At 53.9% G+C, this 12208-nt stretch overlaps 1 protein-coding gene across 1 annotated transcript in view; it reads left to right on the top strand.

Moving 5' to 3' along the window:
- The window catches only part of EDIL3 (EGF like repeats and discoidin domains 3), a 480770-nt gene that overhangs the window by 371744 nt on the left and 96818 nt on the right, over positions 1–12208 (top strand). Inside the window, exon 8 of the mRNA XM_054987524.1 lies at positions 7203–7347. Coding sequence (XP_054843499.1) covers positions 7203–7347 — 145 coding nt within the window. The remainder of the gene's footprint in view (positions 1–7202; positions 7348–12208) is intronic.

Raw genomic sequence — 12208 nt, 5'->3', positions numbered from 1 at the left:
GTCCTTCCCGCACATGGCCCATGGCACCCGGGAGTGGGGGGGCTGGAGGGGAGGATGCTGCAGCCTGGGGTGGCTCCTCGAATGGCTCTGTCGACGAGGTGTCCTGAACCAGCGGAGTCCCAGGGCCACCTTCACCCTCCACCGACACAGGGAAGCCGAGCGACTGCAGGAGAGCTGCTCCGGCCGCAGAGGTCCTCCTGGAGGGTGGCAGCTCGTGCAGCTGGGCAATCACATCCCCTCCTATCTCCAGGCGCATGGTCCCTGCCAGAGAGAGATGTGGGTGGGAAGAGGGCCCAGGGAAGGAAGAGCAGCGGCCCGGCATGGGCCGCCACAGGTCACCGAGCCGGGCCAGGCACACCCATCCCAGCCGTGGGTGCAGCCCCCCTCAAGACCGGCTGGCGCCACGAGGGGCCTGGGATGCATGGCCGAGGCCCGTGGCCAAGCCAGTCCCTGGCCCCACCAGCAGCAGGGCCACAGATACATACCATGCTCCGGATCCATGCCCCCCAATGGGCCCGGTTGAGGCTCCTCGTCACTGGCAGCAGGGGCTTGCTGCGGCGGTGGAAGGGCTGCCTGTTCCTGGGACCCTCTCTCTGCCAGGAGGGGCACAGACCCTGCTGCCTCTGCCTCCGCCTGGCTTGGGTCCGGACCCTCAGGGGCTGTGCCTACCCACGGGAGAGGCCCTGTCACACATGCGCCACGATCCATGCTTTCCCTCCCCCCCCTCACCTCCCTGAATCCGCAAATACTAACCGGGTAGGACCTCGACGCCCAGGCCGCCCACCACCGCCTCCGGGATGACCGCTCGCATGACCGCCTCTGGGCCTGGGAGCCCCTCGTCGAGGGCCTGCTCATAAGGAACCGCCTGAGACATGAGGAGGCGCACTCGTTTGCGCGTGGGCCCGAAAGAATCATTCCAGCGCTTCATTGTGGAGTGAGCAGTGCGGGGCGCGTTGCCCACGGCTGAGACCCTCTCAGCTGCCACTTGCCAGAATGCCCGTCGTCGAGACCGGGACGAGGCGCCCCTGTTCGTGCTCAGGGCGACCTCTGCATTCTCCACCACGAGCCCAAAAAGCAGCACTCTCTGAGCCTCCGTCCAGTTTGCCTGGCGCTGGCTCCTGCCGCCACTGGTGCTCACAGCAGACATGGGGGCAGTGCCCGCTGGAATGTCCGGTCCCTGAGATAAGTGGTGGGAATCAGCCACGTAGTCATGTGCCCACCCACCCCCTTGGCAAGATGGAGGAGGGCACAGGGAGTGCAGGACGAGGAAGGGCGGCTGGGACGGCCCATGCAGCGGACAGAGGACCCGCTCCCGAGCGCCACTCACAATGGGCCGCTGAGACTGGTAGGCCTGCTGCTTCCAGATGGGGGGGGTTCAGGGTGCTTGAACTTAACCTGCGCTCCTTCCAGGCAGGACCCCCGTCATCCCCGCCTGGTGCCCGCCACTGCCGCCACAGCTCCCAGCCATCCGGACCAGCCACCTCCTGCCGGCCGTGTATGTCCGAGTGGCCCTCAGGCGGCGCCGCCTTAGATGCTGCCGCCGGTTGCAGGCCAGGGTACCATCCCTGCTCCTGGGCGACATGACTTGCCTGGACCGCTTTCGCCTGGACAGGGCAGCCATACAGGCTCTGTGCGAGGAGCTCGCGCCCGCCCTTCAGGGGCAAGCTGCGGCTCCCCGGGGCATCCCCGTCCTCCAGAGGGTCCTGCTGTCCCTCCGCTACCTCACGACCGGCTCTTTCCAGGGAGTGATGGCTGAGGCTTTGGAGGTCTCCCAGTCATCCGCCAGCCGCTGCCTGCATGCCTTCCTGGACGCCCTAGTTGATCGGATCCGCGAGCACATCCACTTTCCCACCTCGGAGGCAGAGTTGGCACCCATCCGGGCAGGCTTCTCCTCCCTCGCGGGCTTCCCCAATGTGATTGGCGCAGTCGACTGCACGCATGTGGCCATGTGTGCTCCCAGAGAGGAGCCACAGGTCTACAGGAATCGGCACCGGTTCTACAGTATCAACGTCCAGGCGGCCTGTGACCACCAGGGAATCTTCACGGACCTCGTTGCCAAGTTCCCGGGAAGCATCCACGATGCACAGATCTTCACCACCTCCGGCCTGAACAGGCTCCTGTCATCATGGCCCGAGGGGAGAGGCTGGCTCCTAGGTCAGGAGTTGGAGGGGGAGCCGTGGGGGGACGGGGATGGGAAGGGAGATCCTAATGCCACCTCCCCTTGCAGGTGACCGTGGGTATCCATTGCTGCCCTACCTCCTGACGCCCTACCCTGTGGATGAGCCCGCCGACAGAGCCAACTACAACCAGGCCCACCAGCGCACGAGGATGGTGATCGAACGTGCTTTCGGCCAGCTGAAAATGCGCTTCAGATGTCTCCACCACACGGGCGGCCGCCTGGCCATGCAGCCGTTCACTGTGGCCAAGCTCGTGGCTGCCTGTGTCATATTGCACAATATCGCCGTGCGCCAGCAGCTCCCCTTGCCAGCCACGGAGGGCCCTGGTGAGGACCCCTGGCTGCCTCCTGCTGGCCGCCTTTCCCCTGACACCCCTGAAGAGCCCCAGGAGCATCACCAAGCTGTGCGAGACAGGGTCGCGGAGCACCTGTGGCATGCTGCGCGCTGAGGGCCATGCCTGGCCTTGGGGGGCTCAGCCGGCCAGACACTCGCCCTCTGCACCCCCATGGTGTCCCAGGAGGCCCCTCCAAGTGCCTGCTCCCGTGACCCCTGCATGTAGAGAGCATGGGAAAGCCGCCCCGGCCGGCAGCCACCGCCCCCATGGACAGGCTGCACTGGAAGAGCAGTTAAGGAACTCGACTTTATTCCCAATCGTTTCCAGGGCCGCATCGGGCACCCAGAGAGCAGCTTGCCAACCCAGCACGCCGGCCTCAGCAGCCAGGAGGGTGAGAGCTAGGTAGCGTGCTGGAGCAGGGGGAGGCAAGCGGCCCTGCCACAGTGTCCCTTTTACAGGACAGGGGCCCAGCTGGGGTCCCAGATGCTTGTGGCTTGGACGGCATATCGGCAGCTGCCTGGCCCTCCACGGGGACAGACTCCAGCTTTGGCCGCTTCCTGCCAGGCTCCACCACTGGGTCGCCCTCCGGGTCTTCAGCAGGTGGCGGGTAGCGGGGTGGAGACCAGGTGGTGAAGCCCCTCCCAAGTTCCTCCTCATCTGGCGAGGGGCTCCAGGTGGGCGCCGCTGTGGAAGCAAGAGGTGGGGGATGGGGGTGTCAGGGCCCCTGTGGGCTCTGGGGCCTCCATCATGGCCGCAGTCCACCCCACCCCATACATCCATGCCCCCCTGTTGTTGAGACTCACATGGTGCCACTGCTCGGGCCTGCTGGAATGCCCCGTGAACCCGGTCCATTGCGGCCATCCTCCTGTCATTGATGGTCCCTGCAGAGGGGGGAGGGAGGAAGGGCACCCATTGGTGGCAGCCCGGCATGTGCTGCAAGCACCTGCAACCTGCGCCTCGACGGAAGCGGCTGGGATGCCTCCGGGCCCTTATGGCCTGCCCTCCGCGACAGCAGAGGAGGCCCCCCAGATGGCGCTGAGGCCCGTCCGGCGTAGAGGGACCCCGACTTACTGTGCGCGGGGCCCGCAGCCACCTCCTCTTCCAGGAGGTCATGCTCCACCTCGCACAGCGCCGCGTCTAACCACGCTCGTATGAGGCGGGCCTCCTCCGCACGGCCCGGGAAGAGCTCCTCCAGGTAAACTGGGCGGGCTGTCATCGCACCCTCATCTGCCAGGAGGTCATTCCCGGCTGCCTTGGCAATGAGCTGGACCCCGAGCCTGGCCGCCCACTGCTCCCGCCACTCGTCGCCCTCCATGCTGCCGGGACCGCTGTGGGTATTGTGTTTCTGTGCTGCCCACCGAACTACACCGCTCGCCGGCATGACCTTGGAGGGTCTGAGATGTAACAATTCCCTATCTTCTGTCTGGCAGCTGCATAGGCCAGGGATAGGCTCATCAGAGGCCTCCCAGCTCGGACCTGTGGGTTGGAGGGGAGGGGGCCGCGGTGGTTGGCTTCCTATGGCCCCAGGGCCCTCTTCCATTTCAAGGATGCTGCGCTGCTCAGGTGCATCCTTGCCACATGCCAACCCTTGGGCCTCGCCCTATGGCGTGCTGCGGGTCTCGGAATAAAGGTTATCTGCCCATGGACCCGTGTCTGCCTGCAATAATTCGGAGATCTGCCAGCCATATCCTGTTCTGGCACCATGAGCCCATGACCAGGCCCGTGCTGACAGCGCATCCCTTCCAAAAGGGAGGGGGGAAGAGAAGGATGCACAAGGACTGGCCAGGGGCCGCTCTGGCATGTCTGCCATATCGCCCTGATGCACCTGCCCTGCCTGGCATGCCGCCCTGAGCTGGGGTGCTCGCGCAACTTGCCATTGGGTGGGCCCTCCCGGGGTCTGGGGTGGCCACTCAGCCTGCATGGCCCGGGCTGGGGGGGGGAAGCACTGTGGTAGCCAGCCAGGGGACCCCGGGCTCCTGCGTTTCGGCCACTTTGTGCAGGTGGCGTGCTCCTCCACTGCCCCTGTGGGCGGGGACAGCGGCCTCCCCTGCAGGATTGGTGGGGCTGTCAGCCTAGGAGTGGGTCCCACCCCCCGCAAGGCAACGCAAGCGGCCACAGATGCTGAAAGCAGGAGACGGCGCCGGGCCAGGGCGGAGCCACGCACAGCCTCGGACACACCCCACCCCTCCCAACAACCATGGCATGTTGGTGCGGGAGCCTCGCAACTGCCCCGCAGGATGGATGCGAGGCGGGACACCGCGGGGTGGAGGGTGTTGGAATGACCAATGGGGCTGCCGCAGACACCCGAGGGGCTGGACCCACTCTGGGAGGAGGCCACTCATGGGACATTGTTGCTGTGGCTGCGGCTGCAACGGGAGCGACCCTCCCCAGGCGCGCGAGACCTCCTGCCTGGGATACGGCATCTGTCTGCCGCTACCCTAGTTTCTTCACTGATGGGGCTAGGGTTCCAGTGAGCGGACTGTTTCCCCTGCCATCTCCCGCCCCCTTGCAGCAGCACCCCTGGCCACCCTCTCCCTGGCTTATCGGGTGCCAGCTGCTTGCCCTACCAGGGGTTGATCGCCCTCGGTGGCTCCCCCCTCCCCGCTGACATGCCCTGCCCCAACCCTCTACCTGATGTTACTGTGAGGGGCGGGGGGGCGGGGAGGCAGAACGGGGTCTGTCAGATACATTTGTGGCGATGTGCAGGTGGAGATATGTGACGGGAGTGTTGGGGGAGGGGCAGAGGACGAAGTCAGGCTCGCAGACACAGAAAGTAGTTGTTTTACAACTCGTTTTATTGCACTGGAACAAGTGGGCTTGTTTTTAGGCTAGCAAGGGAGCCGGGGAATTCTTCACAGCCTTCCTTCCCGCTCGGCGGGGCAGGGATGGGATGCAGGCCGTGGCGCGAAAGTGCTTCCTGGGCTGCAGCCAACCCTCCATCAGAGATGTTTGGGGAGGGCGGGACGCGGGGGAGCAGCCCTGCCCTGGACGTGCCTGCGGGAGAAAAAGACACATGTGGGCTTTGCCTCGTTCCACTGGCGAGGCAAGCCCCACACTCCGCCATCCGGGAGGATGCACGTCGTCGAGGGCAGCAGCGACCAGCTGATGCATGACGGTCTGGCGAGGATGCACTCGGCCTTGGCAAGCCTTTACCTTTAAGGGAAGGAATGAGCTGGTCATAACAAACACCTGGTCGCATGTGGTTTTTGGGGCGCCTGCCTCTAAGGCGGCCAGGGGCGCCCATGGTTGCCCCCCACCCCTGCTGGGCCTCACCCGAAGCGGCAAGTCAGCGGGTGGGGTCAAGTGAATGGGCGGTTTGCACTAATCCCCCTCCCCTACCTCCCCCTCACCTGTCAGCGCTCCGTTAGTCAACACCAGGTGGAAATACCAGAGTCAGGGTACCTGCAAGGAAACGGGAGAGGCTGCTGTAAATTCGCCAAGTGTCACTCCCTTCTCTCACGGAAGGGTTAATTTGTTTGTGCTTAGTTAGAAGCAACTAGCTTGCATGAGTCCAGTTAGATGTTGAGCTGTTCTTCCTGTCGGGGTAAAAAGGGGGTTAGCCAGACATTTGCACTTCTTCCCTTTTACGGGAAGTGCCTCCACTTTTTCGCAAAGTCCCCCGAGTGCATTCTGTGCCTGCCACCGTGAATGCCCTCACCCCCGTTCGGTGTTCAAAGGGGCAATGCCACGCAGCACACGGACAGAGCCTCCGGCGACGTGCTCACTTACCTGAGGGTTTTGGCCGGCGCTGGCCGGATATTTGTAGGGTGCGGTCGCAGGTGATTGTGTGCGGAGAGGGGGGCTCGTCCATGCCGGGCACGCACGCTGATTGGTCCCCGGGATAGTTCTCATCCTATGCTCCTTCGGGCCATGGAGGCGGGGCTGAGCGCTCGGAGAGGGGGCTGGTTTTTCGCCATTCCATGAGCGCCTATGGGCTACGCCTTCTTTTTCCGTGGCGTAGCTTTTTTGCACCGCTGTGGGCGTTCCCGCTTCTGGAGGGGCTTAGGGAGCAGACTAACTCTGACCCCGCCCTGTTCCCCGCCCCCCCACGCCGGCGCAGGGCTCTACGCCGCTCCTCCGCCTCCGCCCGGCCGCCTGAGGCTTGCACTGGTGCTGGCCCGCCGGCGGGCCAGCGCCGCGTCCCAGCGCGAGCGGAGGGTGACTTACGCGGGCGTAAAGCCCAGATACGCCGTCGCAAGCCTTAGTTCAGTTCCTATTCACTTTCCCCGCCCCTCTTAGGATTGGGCTGCCCGTCTCCAGTACTTTCTGGATGCATTGGGATAACCATTTTCCAAAGAGAAATTGGCCATGATGTGTCCTAGAAACTATTTGTCCATAATGTTGCTCTGAGTGGTGGGGAGTATTTTATTACACATCTAAACCCATTCAAAAATCCAGGGAAATGGATGAGTAGTAAAATATTTCTCACTGCTTGGCAGGATGTTGCCAGTGACACATGGCCTTCTCACATAATGACTGAAGTTTTCCCTTGGTAAGTGATTGCTTATACTGAACTGTTGTCAATCTCTTTGAACTACCCTTTCCTAGCCATCAAATGAGGGCAGCACAACCTCTGTCAGAAGGTGTATTGTGAAATATTACTAAGAATGAATTTCATTAACTTGTATGGCTAAAATATATTTCTAGGAGTCATTCTAATGTCCTTTGTAATATGTTGTATTTTATCCTAGGTGTTCCATGGAAATGTGGATAATAATACACCTTATGCAAATTCTTTCACCCCACCAATAAAATCTCAGTATATTCGATTGTATCCGCAAGTTTGTCGAAGGCATTGTACTTTGCGGATGGAGCTTCTTGGGTGTGAATTATCAGGTAAGGATTTTCTCTAAAACATCAAAATAATGGAAGTGGCCTTTTGCTGAGCTCTCTCTTTGTAAACATTTCAAAGGGCAAACTGACATAAATAGCCAATTAATAGCAATTTAGGGCTATGCTGGATGATTATAACAGGTTTGAACCCATTATTGACTTTGTCAGGGAAGATAACACACTGTATTTTGTTCCAGGAGTATATACAGTAAGCTTCACATGCCTGAAGTCAAATAGACCACAATTTACCATAAGAAAAATTAACAGATTTTTAATTTATCTGTCTGCGATTCCATTATATCTCAGTTCTCAGGTATAGTTACAAGTTCTATTTTTAGAAGTATTGTGCAGACAGAATACAATAATTGTTTTCTGGATCAAATGTATGGACCGGATTCTGTGGTCCATAGATACAAGGGCTGTGGAACTTTCCCACTTTTATTTCTTTTATTTATAGCCATCCTTTCTCACTGAGACTCAAGGATATAAAACAGTGTGATTAGGCAGTTTAAGACAACCTATAGACAATAGGATTACAGAATTAGAGAACAATGCAAACAACAAACTGTCTAAGGCAAGGTATGCTACAAATAATATAGACAGTGGATTATAAGGTATAAGACAATGCCTGCAATACTTGCCACATGCTCTTCCATTATACGGTACCCCCAAGGACTGTTCCATTCTACTACAGATCTAATATCTTTTTTAAAATGCCCTCCTGAACATTTTTTGTTTGCACATTCTGCAGAATGATAGAAATGTGGAGGTCTTCAGGATCTCCTCAGAAAGGCCATTCCACAGGGTGGGAGTCACCACTGAGAATGTCCTGAACAAGCATCTGTCAATCTTCCACCTTATTAGATGAGTGAAACTGTCACAATGAACCATAGCAGGAGACGCAGTCCTGCAGTTATGTTGGTCCAAGGCCATTAAGGGCATTTTAAGTGATAACCTTGAACTGAACTTGGTAACTAATTAGTAACCAGTGGAGTATCTGCAGATGGACATGATGTGATGTGGTGCCTGGTAGGAAAGGGAGATGGTAGACTCCTGAAGGGTAAGTGGATTAGGACCAGACAACATAGGAAAGGTGGAGGAACAATTCAGCCAAGCAGCTGCCTCAAAGGAAAACTATCTAGTAGGCAGGAGATGGCCCAGGATACCCAGCTTATGCCAAGGTGGAGGTCACTGAGGCTGTGGCTGCTTTAAGAGTCAAAGCATGGGATGTGTGGCAGCTAGAGAAGTATTCATTAGAGACTGCTTTAAAGGAGGTGATGGGAGAAGGCTGAGGGCAGCCAGCATGAGTGGGGAAGAAAATAAGAGTAAAGATAATTACTGGGCTATCCCTGTACTATGAAAGAATGATTAAAGTTGTTCAGGAAGAAAAGTCTGACAATATTTGGGTATCTTTTGTTTTTGGGTAAAATAGGTTCTTCTCTCTCAAGGAAATGCACCCCAGATCCAGCTTGCTGAGGCCCTCCATGCTGCAAGCACCCCAGCTGCCAGTGCCGAGCTCCACCCAGATGACTCCCATGGTTTAAGCCAATCCAAAATAAAATTAAATTTTTAAAATGTAGTACAAATCAAAGTAATGCTCAAAGCATATTATTTCATGGGGAGCAAAATTAATTTTAAGTTTGAACCTTATTAAAATATTTTAATTAAGTTCCATAAAGATATTATACACAATCATAGAGCAAATACATTCCAATCCTCCCCACAATAAAACTTTTGAGTTCAATTTGGGAAACTCATAGAGATGGTAATATTTCATTTGCCCATGAATCTGAAATGTACATGAAGATAATGGCCATTACGTATATAATAAAAAATCAACCAATTTGGAAATTGTAGCCAATTAAAAGCAATCCTGGAATATTTATCTCCTTAGGCCCTGCCAGGATCATTCAAACCAAACATGGAGTGCATAGCCACAGCATAAAATGTACAAGCATCTTGCTATATAGAGTGGAAGGAATAATATATACATACACAAATTATGTGGATTTCCCCCCTTTTCTCCCTTTTTTCAGGTCCACTTTGTGCATTGTCAGGGACTTTGTATTTAATAGTTATATTTATGTTGTGCACCGTATGAGATTATACCACTGAGAAAGGCCTTAGGCCAAACAATGTTTGGTTATATACATATGGAGATAACTACCTGTATATTTGGAAACTGTTCATTTTTATATACAATGGTAGTAATATGTGAAAGCGCACTGCTGTTGTTTTTAACCACGTTATTGTATTATTTACTATTTGATTAAATTTTTATACCAGTTCTTTATTGATTTGTACTACAGTAATGACTTGGTGCTTGCACAGGGGACTACCTTTACCATTACCTATATTACATTTTAATCATCATTTTGATTTGCACTACATTATGAGCATTACTTTATTTTTGTTTTTTTTTCCCACAAACTTTTTAGTTACTCTTCTTTCTGGGACTGTGTTTTTCCTTTTCTCTTTTTTCCCTTTCTTAAACTAATCCCAGACGGAACATTTAATCCCTACTTTTGCCTCCAGATACCTATATGAACTGGCATGGTCCACAGTGTGAAAGCCACCGAAAGATCCAGTAACAGTAACAGACAGGCATGGCCCTTGTCTAGAATCAAACTGAGATTGTTGACTAAATCCACTAGCATCCCTTCCATCCCATATCCCAGCCTGAATCTAGACTGAAAGGGGTCTAAAGCAGATTAGTCATTCAGGATGATGTGGGAATTGTTCTGCTACCGCTGTCTCTATCATCTTGCCAAGGCGGGGATAATCTAGTTGGTCTCTAAGGTGCTACTGGACCCAAATCTTGCTCTTCACCTGCTTTACTGACTTGGGAAAGGTGCCATGAGTCAGTGATAGATTTATGATGGAGATCAGGAACTAATTGATGTGATTCTTACAAATTTTCAGTAACCACTGTGAACAGGGATCCAGAGCACAAGTGATGGCCTTCATAGATTCCAAGATTTTTCAATATCTATGGTAGTAAATAGATTAAAATGATCAATAAGTAAACCAGGCAGTGTACAGGACTTCTAGTGTCTTTGGCTATATTGCTACCAGAATCCAAACTGGTATGTACTTGAGAGATTTTCCCACCCCAAAAAACTCTGCAAAACCATCACAAGTAAACATCGGATCTTGAGAATTAATAAAGGCTCAGACTGTCGAGTCAGCAGCTGCCAAAATACTTTAAACTGAGCTGGGGGTGAACTAACATATATAATGGTAATAGAAATGTGGGGATTCCTTTGCCTCTGTCACAGCTGCCTCATAGGATTCAGTTAGAGCTTTCTGTCACCTTTGCTCTAAGCATCTCTCTCTCCTCTTCAGGTCAGCTATCTTCATTGTGAACTAAAGTGCAGGGTTGCATTGAAAGAGTGGGAGAGGTCAACCTCATGTGGGGGGCATATCAGAAGCTTCTACAAGTTTCTCCTTGCCGGCTTCCACTACTGCCTCCCACCAGCCATCCTTTCCAATAGTCACATACAGTGGAGATCTAGAGGAGGAAGGAACAAAATCTCCCCCTTTCTATCATCAGAGTTGTGCTGATGAAAGAGGCAGAAGGCATGGGTTTGTGCTTTTATTCCTTGACCATGGAGCTTCCTAACCTGCATGGCTATTAGTCCACCTAAACTTTTCCTGGGGTTAGAAAGAACTACTGGGGGGGTCATCAGGGTCTTCCACTGGCAAATCACAGAACCCAGTACAGGATTCATTAATCATCAGTATCTAGAAACCGGAGAGGTAATAACTCTGAAAGCTCTCAATTCATGGATTTCATAAAGTTTACTAAGTCATCACCACTTCAAATACGTACATTTTTGTACTATGTGCAGGAGCAGTGCCAGGGTTTCTGGTGCCCAAGGCCAGGCACCAGCCTGCATGATGACATCCCGTGTGACATCATCATGGGTGTGTGCACAAGCCAGCCTGGTTGCTGCGGCAGGTAGCTGGGACAGCACGTGGGTGGCCTCCCAACTCTCCCACTCAGTTGCTCTGCGCCTCCCCAGACGCCTGACTGCGGCTGCTGAGCCCGGTCGGGGGCACGTGCTGGTGGCGGCAGCAGTGCGGAGTGGGAGGGCTGGGAGGCTGCAGCTCCATGGTGCGTGCTCCCACCCCCAGCACCTCCTCCGGCACCCCTTCCAGTGCCCCACACCCTGAGGCAACCGCCTACCTGGCCTCAATGGGCGCGCTGCCCCTGACTATGTGAAACTGAAGAAGTAGTAGCAGGACTAAAAGCCATATCTGACTTATTCACTGGTTGGTATCAAAGCCTGGCCTTTTAGCAGCTGTATTGTTGTATGCTATATATCACCAAATTTTAGAATTACCTAGTATGTAATATGAGCTTCTTTAAATCATAACTTCTGGGTATATTACAAATCAAATATTATTTACTGAGAAGTTTTTAAACAACATAAAATATAAACTAAAATTATTCATGTACACAGAATGAGCTTTCAGTTTATTTTTTTGACCACATTCTGGAAACAAATTGTATCTCAGACATAAGTTCATTCTCTCTCTCTCTGTCCTCCTCATACTGCTTCTTAACTTATTAGTTTTAAGCAGATTACCAAATATTAAAACTAGACCACATTTAAGAGTTGCCAAAAAAGGCTTCTTGGCCTTTGGGCTAAGACATAAGTACTCCTCAAAGGACTGCTCATAAAGACCCTTCCTTAGCTCAGCCTGAACTATCCTTTGTTTCCAGGACGGTAAAAATAGATTTAAATTGAAATAGATTCACTGTATGTGTAGAAATGTTTACATTGAGAATGAATTTGGAACTCTAAAAACAGCTAAGGACCTTTTAGTGCATGTGGGAGTTCTCTGATGATATTCCAGT

Source organism: Eublepharis macularius, chromosome 8 (genome assembly GCF_028583425.1).
Source record: "Eublepharis macularius isolate TG4126 chromosome 8, MPM_Emac_v1.0, whole genome shotgun sequence".
Classification (NCBI taxonomy): domain Eukaryota; kingdom Metazoa; phylum Chordata; class Lepidosauria; order Squamata; family Eublepharidae; genus Eublepharis; species Eublepharis macularius.
Note: the sequence above shows the minus strand (reverse complement) of the source record. Positions and strands in the feature narration are given on the sequence as shown.